This window comes from Macrobrachium rosenbergii, chromosome 50 (assembly GCF_040412425.1).
Source record: "Macrobrachium rosenbergii isolate ZJJX-2024 chromosome 50, ASM4041242v1, whole genome shotgun sequence".
Taxonomy (NCBI): Eukaryota; Metazoa; Arthropoda; class Malacostraca; order Decapoda; family Palaemonidae; genus Macrobrachium; species Macrobrachium rosenbergii.
This window is the reverse complement of record NC_089790.1, coordinates 1,135,001-1,158,976: the sequence shown is the minus strand read 5'-3', so window position 1 is coordinate 1,158,976 and position 23,976 is coordinate 1,135,001. Positions and strand designations below refer to the sequence as shown.

At 36.5% G+C, this 23,976-nt stretch overlaps 1 protein-coding gene across 1 annotated transcript in view; it reads right to left on the bottom strand.

Annotated features, from left to right (window-relative positions):
- Positions 1–1,346: 1,346 nt before the first annotated feature.
- Positions 1,347–23,976, bottom strand: part of LOC136832479 (cell adhesion molecule 2-like) — a 351,167-nt gene continuing 328,537 nt past the window's right edge. Inside the window, exons 5-7 of the mRNA XM_067093362.1 lie at positions 22,166–22,299; positions 18,134–18,365; positions 1,347–8,995 (exon numbers count right to left, since the gene is read on the bottom strand). Of these exons, the coding sequence (XP_066949463.1) occupies positions 8,910–8,995; positions 18,134–18,365; positions 22,166–22,299 (452 nt within the window). The 3' untranslated portion in view covers positions 1,347–8,909. The remainder of the gene's footprint in view (positions 8,996–18,133; positions 18,366–22,165; positions 22,300–23,976) is intronic.

Below are 23,976 nucleotides of genomic sequence, written 5' to 3'. Positions count from 1 at the left end.
CTCCAGACGTCTGATGAAGCCCTCACTTACTTATTCAGCTGTCTGCTGCAGGGCTACTATTTATAGATCCCCGAGACGAACAATGAGTCACCTGTCTCGTATCTTGTAAAATTCATTCGTTCATATTATTCATTGTTAGTTTTACCTTTTTACATTTTTGCTTGGTTATATAAATGTAAAATGAAATGTACCGCACATATATTATCAGGACTCAGAAAATAGCCAGACTGATATCAGTGTGTATGTAGGTGAGCAAACCTGAATCCTGTAGATAATTCTGTTTACAGTTATTTCAGGAATATTTAAACGCAGGGCACCAAATTCTGCTTTATCTTCAAACTGTGGTAATTCTGTAAGCTTGCGAGGTTGACTGGCATTATGCACTGTGGCATACAGCACTAATATCGATTTAGGAATTATCGTCTCTCTCTCTCTCTCTCTCTCTCTCTCTCTCTCTCTCTCTCTCTCTCTCTCTCTCTCTCTCTCTCTCTCTCTCTCTCTCTCCTGATTTAGGGAATTATTGTTCTCTCTCTCTCTCTCTCTCTCTCTCTCTCTCTCTCTCTCTCTCTCTCTCTCTATATATATATATATATATATAAATATATATATATATATATATATATATATATATATATATATATATATATATATATAAAATCACAAAATATGCAGAAATAAGCTTCTTGCTATTTTTTCTGTTTTCTTTACGTAGTATTTTTCTTCGAGGCAAAAGTTAAAATTACAGTTCTCAAACCCCAAACCGTATTCCAAAGTTCAGTTTAACTTTTTGATTCCACAATTCAGCTTCATTGGAAACTTACCTCCATGTCACAGCGGAATTAGTTAAAACTTTCTCAAACTATCTAGTATAAACAATTCTAGTCGTAATCAGAATTAAAATAATAATAAATAATTTACAATTCCAGTAGCTTGTCTTCATTAAAATTCTTGTGAATACAAGATATCTCTTGAATTAAGTCACTTCATTGATAGTAATAAGTATGCCTTTATATGGAGTGTTTTTCCTATACCAAAAAATTACTGCCAGGCATTTCTTAGGATGTTAAAAGACAGTATAGCCTCTTTTAATAGTACACTATGCCATAGGAGCTTCATAAGGTTTATTTAGGATGGTATACTCTCTCTCTCTCTCTCTCTCTCTCTCTCTCTCTCTCTCTCTCTGTGGCCGTATCGTTATTAAGAGGAGAATTGCCATCCAAATCTCTGCCTCATTTGACGCCTTTCATAAATCAGTCTCATTCGCTCTGTTTTTCGATTGAGCCGGGGAAAAGCTCTCGCCTTGGACGACTCCGTAAACTACGATAGGGATGAAATGATACGCGGTATCTGTATATATAAATATGTTTATTATATTTTCACTGCTCTTATCTTCTACCCATGTACAATACACCAATCTATACTACTCCATGTGTGTTTGATGACCCCTTACTTGTAATTGTTAAACTACTACATATTTTAATACAGGTTTTATACCACAAAGCATTCTTCTTCCGCGTAACATTACACGGCTTTCTGTACAGTTCGTCTCTATAAAAAAACGCAATGCTCAAGGTGTTTTTGTTGAATGTCTTCCGTGCAGGAGGCGAAAATGTACCTTGAACCAGAGAGAGAGAGAGAGAGAGAGAGAGAGAGAGAGAGAGAGAGAGAGAGAGCTCCACGAGTAATAAGCTCGTTATGTCGTCATTAATCATGGCGCCTTGAATTGAAGGCTATACCACATCGAAACTCGTCTTCAGGTTCAGTTCATGTGCTGCTTGAGAGAAAATGACGTATATGTGTATGAATGCGCATAGGTATGTTGACAAATGATTTATGTTGTTACAGCCAAAATGCGCAGGTCTGTTCAAACGAATTATTTTATTTTCAGCATGTTCAGTCTATACTGTTTTTGTGACCGCCTATCGTACAAATTTGTTGATAAATAAATGATGCAAACATATGCTTCTAGTTCGAAGATAGAGTGGTAAAATTGGCGAGATTTTTATCAGGTTTCTTGGAAGAACAAGGCATGATATCAGTTTCTATGAACATGTTAACACTCTATTAAATTACACCGAGTTGATGAACTTATGTTCAATCAGGCTGTATTGCTGTAAACGACGCTACCAATTTCCAGAATTGATGTCGATTCGTTCTTTGATGACTCTCTCTAATGAAGAGATTATCTCTCTTATCATACTCGGATAACCACGTCATGTGCCCATCTAAGCATCCATAATTTTAACCAGCTACATTATTGCTTGGTGGTAATTATCTTTTCTTTACTGTAATGGAGTGAAATGAGCCGCTGTTCTCTTATACATCAGTGAAATGTCAAAATAAGCTCTTTTGAGTAAAAAGTTGCTTTTTGTATTCAGTTCATCTTTTATTTCTTTTTTAAACCGACGGTTTGGTACCCCCCGTTAAAATAAGGATAGAAATGACTGTCTTTCTTGAAATTGCGAAGCTATTGGACGAAATGATATCAAACTTATGTGGTACGATCGGTAATACGGGATGTCACGCAGTTAGTTTATCGCGCTGGCTGGATCATGTCGTCCGTAAAGCTGATGAATTTGGGCGAAAGTCTGAAGGTTGTCCTGTGTGATCCAGGAAAATGGACACATACATTATGACGATTAAAGGAAAACTGGGTTAGTTTGGGGAAATGGACATGTGACAGAACGATTGGTGCAAGAATTTTTTGTTGTGCGAAAACTTGGTTCGTACAGGTAAATGAAAGACTTTAGACAAATATAATTGAGGTGAATACGTAAACGAAAACCCGATTTCAATAAAAGCAGCTTCATTCAGTTATCATCATTAGGACGCGATTGATTCAGTATATGAAATCGAGTCAATTCCAGTATATTCATAAATGACAGAACGAATAGTTCATGTGAATGTAATAGTGAAAACAAAAGCTGATAATTAATTTCTGTAGCCGACAGTTGTTATCTGTTTACATTTCAGAAGCTCAGAGTTTTATAATGGAATGTTTAAAGCAATGAATTACTACAAGAATACTACATGCTTGTAGTAATTCAGTATTCTGCCGTTGCTTTTAAATATATATATTTTATCATTTAGCACACAAAGGAGCTTTATAACCGGATGAGCATCAGGTCGTAAGTGGCTTGCATCTCGAAAGAACTTTCCAGAAGGAAGAACGGTAATGGACGGGCCGCCATGATGTTATTGGCCACAGTAATTACATAACAGAATTTTTCAGAAGTTGATTATATACCTTAAACAAGCGATTGTTTAGCGTCAAAGGTGTTTTAGTTTGAAGTTTTAGTTATGCGTTGTATCATTAATATTTCTGAAGTAGTGTCTCTGTTAGTATAAAGTTGAGAGAAATTTTTTGCATCACTTCTACTGCTCTCTCTCTCTCTCTCTCTCTCTCTCTCTCTCTCTCTCTCTCTCTCTCTCTCTTTCACGTATTAAGTGATGGTACTCCTTATGTTGTGACCCCTTTTCACCCTGTTGTCACTGCACGTAAGATCCTGCTTCTTGTTGTTTTTATAATCGAAAACCTCAGATTTGAATTATAAAGTTTTAATATTCATTGTTGTGTATAACTCTTATACATATGATTTTTCTTATATATATAATCTGTATGTATGCGTGCACGTGTATACAGTACATGTCCACGTAGAGCAAATATATACATCTGTGTTTGTTCTTTGTTTACAGTAATACAAATCAATGTATACATGTATATTCATACATACAGTCATGAACGCATTCAGTGACTCCGTAGAACTTAAATCTAATTCACATTTTACAAGTACACCCTGTTTTATTGGTTCATATAATAAAGCATACGCAATACAGGCGTTATTTGACATACGAACGACGCCAGAATGGAATTCCTTTCCTCTTTCGACGTTGTAAAGTTTCAGCTATTACTCGCTTGGTTATTCTTCATAAAACATGTGAAATAGATGCTATTATGAGCATATACTTAACCGAGAATTGTTGTCAAAACTCTAAACACTCATTAAATGAAAGTGTACAGTGTTAATTTTTTTGAAAACTTACAAAAATCCCAAATTAAGATGTCATATGTTGATGCCTTGGAAATTCGTACAAAAGTTTCAAAACATGAAAATATGAAGGATGATTTCTAGTAAATTTTAAAAGGATTACAAAATGTTCATGTGAGAGTATTCGTTCCCTGGAAATTCTTAGCCTCAACACCGTTAAAACAATTGAATAAGAACCGTACAGATTTAATTATTACACAGGAATTCAAGGCTAAAGAAATCGTGAGCTTTACGCATGAAGAAAGCCCAATTTCCCTGGAAATGCAAAAAATGGAAATCAGAATCATATCGTTAAAGAGATCGATAAACTTTCTGAGTAAAGTATTTAGGAACTTTGATCAGAAAATAGCCAGGTCTTCGGACATAGAAATGTTGAGAACATCAGGAATTTTTGAATGATATTTACAAAAAAGTTTGCGTAAATAGGACTCATTTGTCCTCCTCTCGGATGGACCGGAGAATAGCCTGATTTTCTCTCTTTTTTGAGAGAATTGTTGACGCGAAGTATGTTGCCGACAGCATTATGCTTTTAGCACAGGAAAATTCTAAGGGAAAATAATTCGCTTCTAAAGGCTCCTACCACCTTCCTTTTTTTTTCTTTCTCTCTCTCTCTCTCTCTCTCTCTCTCTCTCTCTCTCTCTCTCTCTCTCTCTCTCTTTGTCTCTCTTTGACTGTCATTTTACGCGAGATGAAAGATCATCTCGCATCAAAGGGAAATCTTCGGATGACCAGTTTTGGATCATTAATTGATTAGAAATTTGATATTGCTAATTTATTTTACGCTTAATTTTTCTTTTATAGAGAAGTGAGGTTTACTAACATATAAGTTTTGTTGTGTTGACAGATTCGATGGACATCAATATTCGAGTTGGATTTTGGCAGCCTCACCATTTGCCTCGAAAAAAACGAACTCGGACAAATGCAAAGGTATGTTTTATTTGTTGTTCTAACCCAAAAAGTAGAGTTATTGAATTACTGAATTATTTTTTAGAAACTTTGAATAGTTTTATTGGCCAGATAGCTTACAAGCCAATCCCATCTGCACGACAGTAAATTTATAAGGCGGCTTTTCTGTGGGTTTCGTAATTTAAGACGCGGCATCTTAGTGAAAATATGCAACGTATGCAGAGTTTGCTCGCTTAGGAATAGTGGCACAGAGTGGCATAAGCTGTTCAGTGTTCAGACAGATGGCTGTTGAAGTTTATTTACTTGCGAGCGCTGGAACCCGGCGCTACTGTCTCCCCTACCTATCCCGCGCCCACCCGTGGCGGACAAACAGGTTTGCAGGAGGAGGGTGGATGTCTCCCCTACCCCCCCATTCCTCTACCTACTCGGCCAAAGCGGTTTGCAGGTGGTGGGTGGCTGTGTCATGTCTCCGGGGAGGTAAAACAAAATCCACTCGGATTTTATTATTATAGATGAAAAGTTAAGTAATGGAAATGGATAACCAAGTCTCACTTAGTCGACTACTTAAGAAACGCATAAATAATCCTGTTCCTCATTTGCCTAACTCTTACCGGCTCACATTTTAGTTCGTTATGTAATGAACTCCAGGAGACAAGCGATAAACAGGAAGACTAACGTAGTATTTTGCACTTTGCTTAATAGGGTTTTATAACTTGTTCTCATAATGGCGTACGGCTTTGAAAGTTTTCAACGGGGGGTTAAGCATTGAAAGAAACTCAGGATAATGATATATATAGAATATATAGAATTGAAATAGGTTTAATGTTATCGATCGTTGTAAATATAAAAGCGAAATTTCACTTGACGTATTTCGATAACAAAAAAGAATGACGGTGCAAAAGCGAGGAAATGAAAATAAAAAAAAATACGCAGATTAGAGAAAGAAACTTTCTATATGATTTGATAGCACTGAACAGCGGTATTTATTAGGAGACACAACTGAACGAACTTTTGCGATGGAAATCGAGAAAACATAACGAAAGTATTCGTAACTGTACCAGTCATTCTTACACGCTTTTTAATATTTCAAAAGAGAGGAAAATATCACTGGGCGCAGCTGTGAGCGTATGAAAGTAACTATTAAGAATTTTTATGCGTCCAGTTTCTGCCGATGTATTTTAACTGCGTGATGTCTTGCTTGCTTATGTAGGTGTTTAATGTCTGTGTTTTGAGTGTCTTATGTCTGTGTTTATAATGAGCATCTACAGTGATATCTGGGTAAGGAGTCTTATGTCTGTGTTTATAATGAGCGTCTAATATCTGGGTCAGTAGTCTTCTGTCTGTTTATAATGAGCGTCTAATATCTGGGTAAGCAGTCTTATGTCTATGTTTATAATGAGCGTCTAATATCTGGGTAAGTAGTCTTCTGTCTGTTTATAATGAGCGTCTAATTTATGGGTAAGTAGTCTTATGTATGTTTATAATGAGCGTCTAATATCTGGGTCAGTAGTCTTCTGTCTGTTTATAATGAGCGTCTAATTTATGGGTAAGTAGTCTTATGTCTATGTTTATAATGAGCGTCTAATATCTGGGTAAGTAGTCTTCTGTCTGTTTATAATGAGCGTCTGATATCTGGGTAAGCAGTCGTATGTCTTCTATGTTTATAATGAGCGTCTAATATCTGGGTAAGTAGTCTTATGTCTCTGTTTATAACGAGCGTCTAATATATTGGTAAGTATGGGCGTGCCTGCGTATGAATGTGAAAGCCTAATCTACGCCTGTCTGTCAAATCTCATGAATATAGAAAGGGCGCTTGGCGTCACTTGGGTGAGCAATTGAATCCATCACGGCAAAACAAACTTAAAGAAACCCCCCTCCCCCCACAGAGATTTCGTTCAGTTAACGGAAGTCTTTGCCGAGATACAAAGGGATCGTAATCGGGAGACGAGGGTAGTCCGGTTACAATCGGACGCTTGATCATTTTCCAAACTTCAGAGACTGCGCTAATCGAAAATGGATGATATAACTCAAGACGGTAATTAGTAATTAGAACTCCAGTTCGGATTAGTTTTGGTTCGGCTGCCATCATTGCCGCTGATAACCCAACTTTGGCTGTAACTAATTTTTCCCGCGTCCCTTTTGCTTTATACTTCGTCTTCAAGTGATTCGTTCTCTTTCGAAGCGTTTCACGAATTGAAGCGTGTTTCAGTTTTGAACGGATGTTTCTTGAAACCATCTAAACAAGTGTTGAAGCGAAACGGCGTTTACTGTTTACAATTTTTCTTTTCACATTTGCCAGATTACAGTAAGTTAAACTTTATAGATTACGTTTGTAAAGTATTTTTATAACTTTCAATTTTCTTTTAAGGGGAAAACTTTCAGATTTATATAATGGATACTTCTTGAAATCTTCTAAACAAGTGTTGAAGCGAAACGGTGCTTACTGTTTACAATTTTTCCATTTATATTTGCCAGATTACAGTAAGTTAAACTTTATAGATTACATTTATAAAGTATTTTTATCACTTTCTTTATTATGGGAAAAAATTTCCAAATTGATATATGATATTCACATACAACTATGTTTACTGTTTACAATTTTTCCATTTACATTTGCCAGATTACAGCATAAATTACATTGATAAAGTATTTTTATCACTTTCAATTTTCTTTTAAGGGGAAAAATGTTCAAATTGACATATGATTTTCACATATCTTCTGGGTATTTGAGGGCGAATTCTCTCTAGCACAAAAAAAAAAAAAAATATACAGGAACATAAAGAAAAACGCTGAGTCATAAAAGAATACCTCCTTGTAATTTTCCCTTCCATCTCAGAAACTACCACCACTGGGACACTTTATATATATAAAAGGTACGCTTTTGAGCAGAGAGTTTCTTTCCTTATTTCTCTTTTTTTATTCAATTTTTGTTTTCCTGTCCTTTCAACATTTCCTCACTAAGTAACCCTCCCGTGACGTCATTACGAGTTTCATAAGGTGTGTTTGTATTCTGTAATGTTTCTCGGTTCATTTCCAAGTCTCACCTCTCTCTGGGCAATCTACAGAACTACTGGTAATGTTTCCTTAACTAGGCAGGCCGTGGCTGGCGGTCTTGAAATAAGCGACACTAGGAAACACCACGCATTTTCCATTCCTTATCAGATACTCAGTTAATATTTTTCTCAGTTTATCTTTTATTAAGATACGTAAGCTCGTTATGATTCGTTAGGCGAAAAATTTTCGAGTACACTTCATATAGCCGTAGGTTAAATATTACCAAATTAGGGAAATTTCCCTAATTTCTGTTGTCTCGTTTTAGTACACTTCTGAATAACTTGCTGAGTGTCTTGTTCTTTGAGATAAGCTTGCTAGTAGCTTCATACAGATGAATCACAAAGATTTTTCTAGATTCTTCTCTTTTTCCACGTCGAGAGTCAGAGGCAAAATTTCAGCTCCATGAAATTGTATGCTCTTTGGTGCTACTGTTTCAACACTCTTTATTTTAAAGTCACATACAAGTTCATAAGTTTACATTAGAGAGCAACATTGTGTAGGAATACTACAGTAACTTCGTTACACTTAAATGGACCGTCGCCCAAACTGTTGTGTTTACGTTTTGTTCACGTTATATTAATTTCAAGGCGTTCACCCGGTTTCTCTTCAAACCACCCTTGCGAATGGCCTCGTCGCAGAAAAAAAAAAGAGAAAAACATCAAGCTCCTGGGATACATACAAACAACATCAAAAGAACTCAGTTTTTATGCTGAAACATACACAACGAGATCAGTTTTTACTGTGAGTGTTTCTTCAAGTAATTTCCTGATTGTTTTAAAATACCGGAGCTTTCAGGCGTCTCTCTCGTTTTCAGTTTATTGGCCTCCTTGGCGATCCTGGTCACTTTTATATGGAGAACTGCCATTCACAAACTTGTATTTTGTAAAATATAAGCCTCTACTACTCTCCCAAGTTCATTATATAGACGTAGGCCATCGTGAAGCAGATGAGGGTCCACTGGTAAATGCTGATCTCCAACCGTGGTCCTGTGAAATAAGAGACAAAAGGAAATTAGTTATGTTTGAAAACACTGCTGTGTGAAAATGGGGTTTAATAAATGTTTGACTGCATTTGGAAAGTGAAGGACGCACAGGAATTCACTTTAAAATTCGAGGCTAGTCCTTTCCTTATTCGGTTCAGTTCAGGGAATCCCAAATGTAATGGAATTGTTCGAAATCCATTTTGTCTGTCTCATGAGATCATAAAACTTTGTGTGCTGAGGCTCAAGCACACAATGCATTATATTTGGCAGTGAGCATAGCTTCCTGCTTCTTACTACAGCTTCGTGCGTGTTTATTTTTCACGTAATCGTTATGCAACAAAGAAAGGTATTTGATGTTAGTTTTGATTTGGTAACTTAGAGAAAATGTTCCGCTAAGTTTCGACGCTGACGCCCTTCTGGAACGTTATTCCAGTAAGTTTCTGCATTGAATACCTCCTGAAATGAAAGTTTCTTATTTGAATAACTCCTGAAATGAAAGTTTTTCATTGAATAACTCCTGAAATGAAAGTTTGTCATTGAATAACTCCTGAAATGAAGTACAGTACCGATTATTAAGCAGAATTATATAGCTAGTGAGTAATTTATAGTTTTATTGAAATAATTATTTACAAAACGTCACTGTGGCCAAAAATTTACGAAAATACATGGAACTCAAAAAAAGGGAAGAAAAGAAAAAGAGGCTATAAGCACTTCTGATTTTAATATGACGTCACAATTTTAAAGCACTGGTAATCATAGGTGACATGAACACATATATATTACAGTCAGAAGGGTGCTCAGAAAATCGCTAAATAAGGCAGCTAACTCTGTAACGGGTATGCCAGTGTTTTAATAGGTTTAATTTTACTAAAGGCTATCAAAAGTAATTTCAACCTACATTTTGTTCAATAAAAACGGTGAGGACAATCAGTTACTTATTTAGCAAAGTCTGAATTATTTTTTATGATAAAGAAGGCAGTGACTTCGTATATAAATTAAACGCAATACTGAATTGAATATGCAAGCCTCTTGATTCCAGACTGTTTTCATGCCCTTTCAGATAAGTGGTGAAGGTTCTACATCGTCGCCAAAAGCACCTTTTATTTTTTTCTGGTAACGTCTTTTTAAAAGCAATCATTTCTTAGATACGTCAAATTACTGTCCTCTTTGTAGCTACATGGGAGAGACAGATGTGAGTTTTTCATTGGTCCTTGTTTCCTTGCAAGTTTCTTGACGTATCTTCCAGAAAGTTGTGAGTTTTTCGTTGGTCCTTCTTGTTTCCTTGCAAGTTTCTTGACGTATCTTCCAGACAGTTGTGAGTTTTTCATTGGTCCTTCTTGTTTCCTTGCAAGTTTCTTGACGTGTCTTCCAGACAGTTGTGAGTTGTTCATTGGTCCGTCTTGTTTCCTTGCAAGTTTCTTGACGTGTCTTCCAGACAGTTGTGAGTTGTTCATTGGTCCGTCTTGTTTCCTTGCAAGTTTCTTGACGTATCCTCCAGACAGTTGTGAGTTTTTCATTGGTCCTTCTTGTTTCCTTGCAAGTTTCTTGACGTATCCTCCAGACAGTTGTGAGTTTTTCATTGGTCCTTCTTGTTTCCCTGCAAGTTTCTTGACGTATCTTCCAGACAGTTGTGAGTTTTTCATTGGTCCTTCTTGTTTCCTTGCAAGTTTCTTGACGTATCCTCCAGACAGTTGTGAGTTTTTCATTGGTCCTTCTTGTTTCCTTGCAAGTTTCTTGACGTATCTTCCAGACAATTGTGAGTTTTTCATTGGTCCTTCTCGTTTCCTTGCAAGTTTCTTGACGTATCCCCCAGACAGTTGTGAGTTTTTCATTGGTCCTTCTTGTTTCCTTGCAAGTTTCTTGACGTATCTTCCAGACAGTTGTGAGTTTTTCATTGGTCCTTCTTGTTTCCTTGCAAGTTTCTTGACGTATCCTCCAGACAGTTGTGAGTTTTTCATTGGTCCTTCTTGTTTCCTTGCAAGTTTCTTGACATACCTTCCAGACAATTGTGAGTTTTTCATTGGTCCTTCTTGTTTCTTTTGCAAGTTTCTTGACGTATCCTCCAGACAGTTGTGAGTTTTTCATTGGTCCTTCTTGTTTCCTTGCAAGTTTCTTGACGTATCCCAGACAATTGTGAGTTTTTCATTGGTCCTTCTTGTTTCCTTGCAAGTTTCTTGACGTATCCTCCAGACAGTTGTGAGTTTTTCATTGGTCCTTCTTGTTTCCTTGCAAGTTTCTTGACGTATCCCCCAGACAGTTGTGAGTTTTTCATTGGTCCTTCTTGTTTCCTTGCAAGTTTCTTGACGTATCTTCCAGACAATTGTGAGTTTTTCATTGGTCCGTCTTGTTTCCTTGCAAGTTTCTTGACGTATCCTCCAGACAATTGTGAGTTGTTCATTGGTCCTTCTTGTTTCCTTGCAAGTTTCTTGACGTATCTTCCAGACAGTTGTGAGTTTTTTTCATTGGTCCTTCTTGTTTCCTTGCAAGTTTCTTGACGTATCCCCAGACAGTTGTGAGTTTTTTCATTGGTCCTTCTTGTTTCCTTGCAAGTTTCTTGACGTATCTTCCAGACAATTGTGAGTTTTTCATTGGTCCGTCTTGTTTCCTTGCAAGTTTCTTGACGTATCTTCCAGACAGTTGTGAGTTTTTCATTGGTCCTTCTTGTTTCCTTGCAAGTTTCTTGACGTATCCCCCAGACAGTTGTGAGTTTTTCATTGGTCCTTCTTGTTTCCTTGCAAGTTTCTTGACGTATCTTCCAGACAATTGTGAGTTTTTCATTGGTCCGTCTTGTTTCCTTGCAAGCTTCTTGACGTATCCTCCAGACAATTGTGAGTTGTTCATTGGTCCTTCTTGTTTCCTTGCAAGTTTCTTGACGTATCCCCAGACAGTTGTGAGTTTTTCATTGGTCCTTCTTGTTTCCTTGCAAGCTTCTTGACGTATCCTCCAGACAATTGTGAGTTGTTCATTGGTCCTTCTTGTTTCCTTGCAAGTTTCTTGACGTATCCCCCAGACAGTTGTGAGTTTTTCATTGGTCCTTCTTGTTTCCTTGCAAGCTTCTTGACGTATCCTCCAGACAATTGTGAGTTGTTCATTGGTCCTTCTTGTTTCCTTGCAAGTTTCTTGACGTATCCCCCAGACAGTTGTGAGTTTTTCATTGGTCCTTCTTGTTTCCTTGCAAGTTTCTTGACGTATCTTCCAGACAATTGTGAGTTTTTCATTGGTCCGTCTTGTTTCCTTGCAAGTTTCTTGACGTATCCCCCAGACAGTTGTGAGTTTTTCATTGGTCCTTCTTGTTTCCTTGCAAGTTTCTTGACGTATCTTCCAGACAATTGTGAGTTTTTCATTGGTCCGTCTTGTTTCCTTGCAAGTTTCTTGACGTATCGTCCAGAAAGTTGTGAGTTTTTCATTGGTCCGTCTTGTTTCCTTGCAAGCTTCTTGACGTATCCCCCAGACAGTTGTGAGTTTTTCATTGGTCCTTCTTGTTTCCTTGCAAGTTTCTTGACGTATCGTCCAGAAAGTTGTGAGTTTTTCATTGGTCCGTCTTGTTTCCTTGCAAGTTTCTTGACGTATCCATTTTCTTCAGCAAATCATGACTTCCCTTCCTGGTTTTGTTTATCGGTAAGGGAGTCAATATAAAAAAAAAACCCTTTCTATTCTAACCGCACATTATAGTCTTATGCGCCATACATTAGTCATCGGAGAACGGAATAAAATCCCCTGGGGTTACCCGCGGGCCACAGACCGCAATTTTAATAAATCTCGCCGAAAGTCAGGTAGTATCTTGAGAATTAGTTACGGTAATGTTGGATCGTTTATAAGCTGAAGTCCCGGTGCCAGTCAGCCAATAAATTATCAATTATCCGGGAAAGATATTGGGGGAGGGTAAAAGCCATAGAAGATTTATGATAACAAACGGCCAGTTGAAGCAGCCATTTACAACCCCCGTTCGGAATATAAAAAAAAAGGAAAATCTTCACTAAATTACGGATAAAATACGAATCGCTCTTTATTTCTGGCGATGTGGAATGTGCCAGGAATTGGTCGCATTTTAAAGGGAAGCTGAACATTTCAAATGGAAATGAATGTTCCAGGTTTTTTTTTTTCGGTGTCAGGATGGAGTTTGTTTGAAATACAGTTTTATGTTGCGTTTAATTTATGAAAAGTAAAGTATATGTAATGTTCTTGTTTTGTTGTTTTGCTTACAGATGCGCATTTCATCGAGTTCGTGAGAAGTTGAATGTTTAGTTTGACGGGTTTGTAGTTCGTCAGATTGTAATTATATATATATATATATATATATATATATATATATATATATATATATATATATATACATATACATATACATTATATATATATATATATATATATATATATATATATATATATATATATATATATATATATATATATATATATATATATATATATATATATATATATATATAATCCCCATGCACGCTTTTTTTTCCCTTTATATGGGCTGGGTTGATTGCGATGGTAATAACTTTATTTTCCAGGTATATATAAATATTTTATATATATAAAAATAAAATTACAGGTGACACGACATTTGGTGGGGGTGCGATCGAAAATTTCCCCGACAAGTTTTCTAGCCATTGTCTTGTACACATTCAGAAGCGACAAATTCTGCTTCAATCTCGATTTTGTTTCATAAACAGAAATCCCTTTGCTGTGATGCATAAGGTCTTCTAAAAAGATGTCTTAAGAAAGAAGAGCTAGGTGAATAAAGATTTGAATTCAGTACTTGTTAACATCATGGATTGAGAATGTGTGTCTGATCAAGAAATGATAAAGCATTGACCTGTTATGCAGTTTACATTTCCGTAAAATTGTCTGTGAGATGGGGTAAAAGGCCATTTATCTGATGTTGCAAAAGCTTTGAAATTAGAATATGCAGTGGATGATTTGATCTGAGCATTCTTATATATTTAATTCTGCATGATAATGTACAAAAAGGTGGTATTGTCTCCATTTGGCTCCGGTGTGAAACATTGGCTTAAAAAGACTGTGCGGCAACTGCATGCAATATTGGAACAGAATCAGGGTGATGCGGAAAGCATCTGTTATAAACCTTGCTTAAAGTATTTGTAATGAAGATCAATAAGTACAAGGAAACAGTGTTGCCAAAAATTACTTTTAACTAAAAACACCAGGAGAAATGCCATTGCAAACATGGAATCCTTTCTTTTGGATTAATGATATGAATTCTGAGAAGACTAAGTTCGGCATGATAGAATATTCTGTGAATGAGCACAACCAAAAAATTAAAAAATCTTAAGATTTACTCATTTTGTACCGTTTGGATGTACGAGTAAGGGTAGCTGAGAAACCGTATGTTTTTGACAGTTCAGTAGGACATCAAAGGCACAGAATGACGCATGGGAGCATCGAGAGATTTTAGCTTTACCTGAAGAGGGTAAGATCTGGAACATTTCCAGCACAGGAGAAATGGCAGTTTGATTGGCAGAATTCTCGAGCGGGAGGAGCAGGCAACAAACCTATTACATGTCGTTTCTTACTGCAGTTACACCATATTTCTCCAATATGATAGATTGGATGACTCCAGGCAGAATTTCCCCGTAGGGGGGTAGTGCCGTCAGGGCACTGAACGCGGTGCACTGTAGGCGTTACTTAAGGTTCTCTGCGGCATCCCTTCGGCCCCTAGCTGCAACCCCTTTCATTCCTTTTACTGTACCTCCTTTCATATTCTCTTTCTTTCAGCTTTTCACCCTCTCCTAACAATTGTTACACAGTGCAACTGCAAGGTTTTCCTCCTGTTACGCATTTAGAACTATTTTATTCCAAAGATATTAATGCAAGGCAAAAAAATCTGTTGCAGCCATTGCAGTCAACATATTCGCAAGACAGGTAGCTCAAAGGGACAGGATATAAACGAGAACTGTCGCTCAAGAATGACGAGAATACTGACAAAAATCAAAGAAAATAGCGCCAACTAAAAATATGCATCGATGAATACAAGTTGGAAGAGCGGAGATTTCAAGTGAAAAATTCTTTTGCGTGGCGAACTCAGTAAGAGAGGGTTATGAAAAGCGCATGTATCTACTTTTGACTTTCTGACGAAGGCGTCGACGAACTTTCATGTTCATTGCCATTATAAGGTCAGGGTCCTCTCTGACTAAATGGCCATAATTAGAATGTGACTTCGTTTGTCCTTATTATCAGGACTCATTTACTCGACTCCTAGGCATTCACGCGCATTAAATATTCTGTATAAAATTTGGTTGGCAGCGATCCACAAACTTTATCCGTAACTTGTATGTGAGTTTTCTCTCTTGTAGAGTCTTGTGGCCCTCGAGGTCACACTTGTCGTTTGTCAAGGGCAGCAAGGCTAAGAGACTTTCGTAACTCCTTGATAACTGTAACCTTGTTATGTCTTTGGTTCGAGTTGTCGTCGTTTGAGGTTAGCTGGAGTTATCTTTCCCTTAAGTTTTTTTTATATGTTTCTGTTGTTTTCTTTCGCGCCAGAATGCCTTATTTTCGTTTTAGGATACAAGTCTTTTTAGAGGTTAATTGGTTTTAAGATTTATGAGAAGTGCAGGATTACCAGAACAGCCAGTGCTCAAGAATGTCAGCCTGACCATGTGTCAAATTGCGAATTTTGCAAATCTCTTGAATCAGCGAAATTTGACCTTAGTTTTAAGCAGATGATGAAAAGAAAATTTTATTTTGGATTAGTGGCTGTAAGACCAAGAAACCTGGAGCGGTTGTCACAGTGCTACAGATATTATCAATCACATATTTAGGGCAGTGTCCAGAGGTTATTACAGATTTCAATTTTTCACATGATCGTTCCATCGCAGATACTTGGTTTACAAGTTTTCATAATTAAAATCATGCTTCTATGTTTGCTAGTTTCCTTTATCACCTTCACCCTAACACAAAAGGGTAATTGCACCTCTCACCCATGCCTTATGAACCTCTTATACATCCAGACCAATTTTACTCATTTTAGTTACCAATTTAATCACAAGTTTGCCACCTTACCGTTAGAGATCACTTGTAATACCATCAGTACGTGTTTTTTCTTGAACATCTTAGTTATCTTCCTACAATAATATCCTCCTTAAACATTTTCAAATTTACACTAGCCCCTCCATCTCTGATGTCATTCACCTCTGCCACTCTTTTGTCCTCCAGATTCAGCAAGTCTTGAAAGTACTCACTCCATCGACCCGGGACTGCATTCACTTCAAACAGAGTCTCTTCATTTACATCCTTTTCCTGAAGTTCAGTTGCTCGTTAACCTTCCTCTCTGCATTTACTTCCCCGTATAAATCCTCATTTCCTTCACTCCCTCATATTGTGTTTATTACAGTAGTTGCTAGTTTTTTTCATACCAATTTTTCTCCAGCATCTTATCTGTGTACCTGTATACCGGCACTTGATCTTCCCTTATGTCAGTATAGTCCACAGGAGAATTTCACCTTGAGTAATGTCTTTCCCTCACTAAACTTGTCATTTTCTCTTCGAACCACTTATTATTTATATTCTCTTAACCTACCCCTTTATAGCCACAAACCCTCCTTCCCTTGCTGACTTATGACATCATCAAGGAATTTTACAAAATCATCAGCCACTCCTTTCTATTTCCGGGTCTTAACCTAGCTAGCTCGTGTGTGGCATATAAACACACTTGTTTTGATTCAGTTTACCGCCACATTTTCGTCCCTTTACCTTCCAACTGAGGATTATGTTTATCACAACTCCTGGTTTTATCTATTCTCTGATTCGTCTCGCGTTTGGACGTCCGTCCACTTAACATCGGCCGCGAACGCGTATCATCTTCGACATTCCAACTGACTTCTGTAGCCAAACCATGTGGCATTTTCCACAATGCCCTCTTATTAGTCTCCGTTTTGGGTTATATAGTTTTCTTGCCTCTTATTTAGCCTGAATGGTTTCACTTAGGATAACGACGTGATCGACCTTGGGGTGGAAGGACGCTTCTCCTCTCCTGTTCGTAATGTGTCGCGTAGAAAGGATTTTGCTTTTATGTTTACAAAGGAGGTAGCAATTTCGCTTGATGAATGACTGGGAATTTATGCTCATGATCGTGTTTTTTTTTTTTTTTTTTTTGAGGGGTACACAGGATGGGGAAGAAAATGTGGTGAGTGAAATTCGATGGAGAGAGAGAGAGAGAGAGAGAGAGAGAGAGAGAGAGAGAGAGAGAGAGAGAGAGATGGATGGATGGAGAATTTGTCAGGAGGGGGAATGATATTTTTATGAATTCGACGGGGGCGAATATGTTTATGTTTATTATAAAAATATATATATTTTAGTGTCTATAAGTAGTTTGTCTTAGCAGGTATATATAATATATATATGTGTATTATATATATATATACATACATACAAACATATGTCCGGAACGAACGGAAAGAATTAAGATCATATATTTTTATCATTTTGTGCCAAATTGAAAAGTTCGGTAGGGTACGAGCTACCTATTAATACAGGGCGTAAAATGCGTGTTTGGAATTATCCGCCATAAGCAGAACACGAGTCCGCTTTTAAATCTTCACTGGGAAATACTTTTACCACGGCCATGAAAGAAGCTCGAAATCTCTATCTTCAATATAAATCTTTAACATGGTGAGCTCAGCAGTGTTTGAAAGAGTGAGAAGTGCCGCATATACCTTTGCCAGAGTAATTTTGTACGATGTGAAAAGACAAATTCGTAAATCTATAAAAGCCTAAAAACACTTGTTCTTCATATTGCCAGTTTCATTTTTTCATTGTCGAAAGAAATTTGTGTGTGTGTGTGTGTAAGAAAAATTCGTAAATCTATAAAAAGCCTAAAAACACTTGTTCTTCATATTGCCAGTTTTATTTATTCATTGTCGAAAGAAGCTGGTGTGTTTGTGTGTGTGTGTGTACGTATGTGTGTGTATGTGTCCGGACATCGGTTAGCATTGGGTTGAATTGTTTTTACGTAATTTCTCAAAATTATTTATTATATTTTCTGAATAAAAAGACTGGTAACAACTCTCATAGTACGTTTTGTAAACAGATAGATATCCAAAGTCTGTATTACATAAAGTGGTACTCAAAAAAATACCAGTTTAACTAAATAACAAAAAAGAAAAAAAATATTTACCTTGATTTTTGTAGTACTTCTGAATGGGTCCGGCTCTTTTGTAGCCCGGCCCCGTGAGCAGGATGTAGGCGGACTGTTCGTAAATGGGCGAGATTTCGGCTATGCAAGTCAGTCGCAGCTGGAAGTCGCGGAAGTGGTCTGGCGTGAGTCGTATCCTCAGCTCGGAAGTCAAGGAGATGAGTCTGGACTTCGTCTCGTTCTCCGAGATGATGTTGCTGTAGGCTTCCGGTATCTGTCGGGGGATTGGGAGGGGGTTTGTTCAGGACGGTAGTGGCTTCGCTTAAGTCATATATTTTCACGTCCGTTTCTGTCGGTCGTGTGATTTATTCGCACTGATATTTTGTGACAGTTGTGTTGTATTGGAGAAGCAAATCCACAGTCATCTTGTATATGTAAATGTATTTAAAGAATATCTGCTTCCCATAAAAGCATATTTAAAGATAAATCAGTATAGATAGCTTTTGTATTGGAGAAGCAAATCCACAGTCATCTTGTATATGTAAATATATTTAAAGAATGTCTGCTTCCCATAAAAGCATATTTAAAGATAAATCAGTATAGATAGCTTTCGGGAACTTGTTCGGTTCCCCTTTTCAATAGATGGAAAAGGGGAACCGAATAAGTTCCCGAAAGCTATCTATACCGATTTATCTTTAAATGTATGTACAGTACATATACATAACTGTGGATTTAATTCTCCATTTTAAGACTCATGCTACTGTGAGTATTTTTTAACGTTTGTATTATTAAGTTTACTTTTATGGGAAGCAGATTTTCACATATAGATAAACCTTGTCAAAAGGGAATTGAAATTTATTTAAATATATGGATATATGGATCGATATTTGTATTATTAGATATACTTTTATGGGAAGCAGATTTTCAGGTATAAATAAGCCTTGTCAAAAGGGAATTGAAATTTATTTAAATATATGGAACGATGTAGAGATTTTAAGGCATTAACTGAAGAGAATTTAGTCATTTATATTATTAAATATACTGTCAGGAGAAGTAGATTTTCAACAAAAGATAGATATAAGCCTTATCAAAAGAGCATTGAAATGTATTTGAATATATGGAACGCTGTTGTGATTTCAAAGCATAAACTGATAAAAGAGTGAAGATTTTGTAGTCTTTGGAGCTTTGAATATTCTTTGAAAGGGAATGGACTCGAAGTAAAGATTACAGTGGGAGATTTGGGGGCTGGGAATTCATTTGGTCCTGTTATAAGAGTTAAATAGGTTTTTAACTATATACATTTATGCTTATAGCTTTTTAGTCAGTCATAGTGATCTATGGTATGAGAACTTTGAAAATTAGAGGCTCGTGTAATATATATTTATATATTTAATATATATATATATATATATATATATATATATATATATATATATATATATATATATATATATGTGTGTGTGTGTGTGTGTGTGTGTGTGTGTGTGTGTCTGTGTAGAAGAATGCTGCTACTATAATGCTTTATTTTCCATGTTATTATTTGCTTCGTCTTACTTGAGGGGGTGGGGTGGGGTTTGGTAACCGTTCTTTTAAGAATTCGCACATAACTGAACATGCAAAAGAATACAGATATCAGCACACTTGTGTAATAATGTCTGGCCACTAAGACACATAAACTGACATGCCTAGATAAGCACAACCTTAATTCATAAACTATAAGAATTACCGAAGTGAATCGTCGAATGAGCGAATACATATTTCTCGCTCCTGAGGGCGTGTAATGGAGATTCCTCACGTCTAATGGATTTTCATGATACCCCATTAGCGCCATTAGGAATCCACGGAAGCGTCAAATGACGCATGTATGCATCAGACTTCAGACTTATTGAATGCACCGGGAGGAGTTCTCATTTTGTGCCTAATGTGATTGAAGAGTATCTTATCCCGTTCGCCATTCTTTGCCAAAGCAGCGATATTACTTCGTTACGAAATCAATTATCGTCCAATCATCCAATTATCGTCTTTTGTTAGCGTTCATTCTCGTTATTTCGTCCTGCATTTGTGGTTTGTTGGATGTAGCAGTTTCTGTCGGTTTTGAATGTTCATTTGATTCATTTGCATATTAATTGTATGTGGTTTTAAGGTATGTATTCACACACAAACACTCACTATAAACAGCATGGATTCTTGCAGGAGCAGAGATGCAATCAGTAACACCGTGAGTGATATTCATTTTTGTTGTGTAATATGTTTCTCTTGTTAACACACGAAACATCCCCTCACACACACACACATACAAAATTGCTCTAAAGACGAGAAAGATATAAAAGCTGATTAACCCGAGTTTAAAAAGTAGAGATAGGGAATCTAAGGTATATCTTATTGTCGGAGGATATTTCAATGAGCATCAATATTGCCTAACGTTCACCGAGCTCCCGAACTGAAGATCTCGCGGAAAAGTTTTATTGCCGTTTAAGTTCTTCAATTTTGGTCTGAGTTTAATGACTCTCGGGTCATTTCCTAAAGGAATTTTAAAGGGGTTTAACATTCCTGAGTAATTTATCCAGTTGGAATAGATTTCTTTTTTTCTTTCACTTTCAGGGAATTAAGTGTAATACGAAAAATGTTACGATATATAAAATGAAAAATCAAAATTTCGTGCATAATTGTTTCCCTGAACTTCTAAAATTTAGAATTTTTCGGTTTTATTTGAGTCTTATTTGAATGAAATGCATTTATTGCGACAGATGTCACTCTTTCTCTTGAATCCGGTTTTATCATAGCGAGGTATTCATCCTCTTAACTATCGGCTAACTGATAAACAATCACTGGGTAATGATACTTTGTGCTTACTTAAAAAAGATAGAAGGGTAAACGAATTGGATATATCCCTTCTTTCCGTATTTTTTTATCCCTTTCCTGGTGTTAATTTACATTTTGTCCTTTCTCAGCTGGTATATTTAACTTTAGTACGCATGTCTCTGCTCACATTTCTCTGTGTATTAGTGTATTAGTGTCTTTTGACCTGTGTGTATATCTTTTCATGTTTCTGCTTACATTTTCTGTCTTACATTTTCACTTCGTACATTTGTATTTTTTCCTTCATGTGCATATCTTGTTCCCTTTACGTACCTCTTGTTGTGGGGGCTGAATAGCCCTGCTGGTCCCCGTGCCCCTCCTGTGGTCTAAAACTCATAATCCTTCCCAATAACCTTTTTCCATCGAATACGTACTCCATTGGTTCTTGCGTCTTCTCAGTAATTCACCCTTTTGTCCCTGTGTTCATTCTTAATTACCTCTTACTTTTCCTTCTTACGTACCTTTTACTTTTCCTTCTTACGTACCTTTTACTTTTCCTTCTTACGTACCTTTTACTTTTCCTTCTTACGTACCTTTTACTTTTCCTTCTTACGTACCTTTTACTTTTCCTTCTTACTTACCTTTTACTTTTCCTTCTTACGTACCTTTTACTTTTCCTTCTTACGTACCTTTTACTTACCATCCGGTTCCGTTTTTCTTGATGTACTCACACCTTCTTATCCCTTTTACTTTTCCTTCTTACGTACCTCATTGTTCCTTTTCCATTCTGTTTTCTTACCCACCTTGACGCCTTTTACTCCGTTGTATACGTACATTTTTATCCATTTTTCCTATGAATACGTACCTGTCCTCATTGTTCCTTTTCCATCCACCATCCGTTGTATTCGTTTTTCCATTTTCCTATGAATACGTACCTGTCTGTTCCTTTATCCACGTTCCTCATTTGGAGGGTGGATACCGTTCTCAGCTAGCACTCTGCTGGCCCCGCGTCCGAATCTCCGACCGGCCAATGAAGAATTAGGGAAATTTGTTTCTGGTGATAGAAATTCATTTCTCGCTATAATGTGGTTCGGATTCCACAGTAAGCTAAGTAACCAATTGGTTCTTAGCCACGTAAAATAAATCTAATCGTTCGGGCCAGCCCTCTCTAGGAGAGCTGTTAATCAGCTCAGTGGTCTGGTTAAACTAAGGTATACTTGTTCCTTTATCCACAATGTTCGTGCTTCCTCATCCCCTTATCCTCCATACACCTACCGTTTTCCCGTTGATTTGCCAGTGGATGTGTGGAGCTGGTTTGGACCCCGACGTAGTGCAGTTAGCCACCAGAAGGTCTCCGTGATGGTAGTGAATTCGGTCAGCCTGGATGACTGGAACTCGGTCTGGAATATCTGCGAAGAGGGAAGAAGACCCTGTTTAGTGGAGAGAGAGATGATGATGATGGGTTTTTAAAGCTTGGTGATCTCGGGTAGAGAGCACGATGGAGAGGAACGCTGGAGTACTGAAACTAGCTCTGGGAGCCAGAATGCTTGTTCTGGGATACTTTAGGTTAGGTTATGATTGATAACATTTGTACCTATTGATTCCTCAACGTGCCTGATCTTATATTAAAAATCAAGTGATCTTATATAAAAAATCACGTGTGCTGGTGTGAATGAACTGAGATTAATGGCTTTAGTTGCTCTTACTGCACTGAAAAATATTTATCAGCTTATTAGGTTCTCTCTCTCATTTTTGCCTATTTGCCAGCCCTGCAGTCTCTCTGAAACCAGTATCTTGCAGTTTGTTTACCTTTTTGCATTGATGAATGGTTCTGTTTGAAATATGGGGGTAGCAGTAGCTGAAGACTGCCTTTGTTATACAAGTAAGATAAATCTGGGTAGGTATAGTACAAATATTTAGCCAAATTTGGCTGAATATTCGTAGTTAAATGCTGAGATAAGTTTGGTTTCTGACACTCGGTAACACGAACCGTCAAAAAAAGAAAAAAAAATTACTTCATGCAATAATCAATGAGGTAACAATGTCTTGCAAATTGATGAACAGTTCTGAATTTTGTCATCAATGTTTCATGCAGTTTATGTATGAATTCATAAGATACTCGCATACTCATATTCTTTTAATAATCGATAATCGGCTTGTCATATATATATATATATATATATATATATATATATATATATATATCTATATATCTATATATATATATATATATCTATATATATATATATATATATATATATATATATATATATATATATATATATATATATATATATATATATATATATATATATATATATATATATATATATATATATATATATATATATATATATATATATATATATATATATATATATATATATATGCCTATGTGTGTGTGTGTGTGTGGTGTATTTGTTTATGTATACAGAACAGAACTACATTGGCAAGTTGTAATGCCCACTGCACTTCTGAATTAATAAGTAAGCCATGTCCACAATACAATATTTAATAGAGATTGTAGTGGGCTGCTCCTGAGGTAAAGAATGGCTTGCAACTTGCATATCATCGCAGAATCTGCTGTTATATATAATATACAGTATATATATATATAATAATAATAATAATAATAATAATAATAATAATAATAATAATAATAATAATAATAATAATGTTTGTATGTATATTTATTGTAAGAGCCATGTGGGCGTCATAGAACCTTGCCCGAGACAAATTTTAAAGTTAAATCAGGTACTCTTCTCTATGCATATTCTAACACGTATGAATTCACAATCGCCCTCAATAATTCACCAAACATGCTCTGCACATTACGCATTGTTTCCTTGTCGATTCTGCCATAACCTCTGTCTTGGATCACGTATGTTGCAAACGGCGTTAGCCTTTACCCCACAAATTGCTCACAAAACCATTGATAATTAGCCATTTAGTGTGGAATGTATTTCTAGATCAGGCCACCTATTATATGCCTTACTTTTTCAGCATCCAAGGTTACCGAATAACTTGATATTGGTATCATTTTTGTTGTCTTCGTCATTAATTAAAAATACATCGCTTTTCAGATT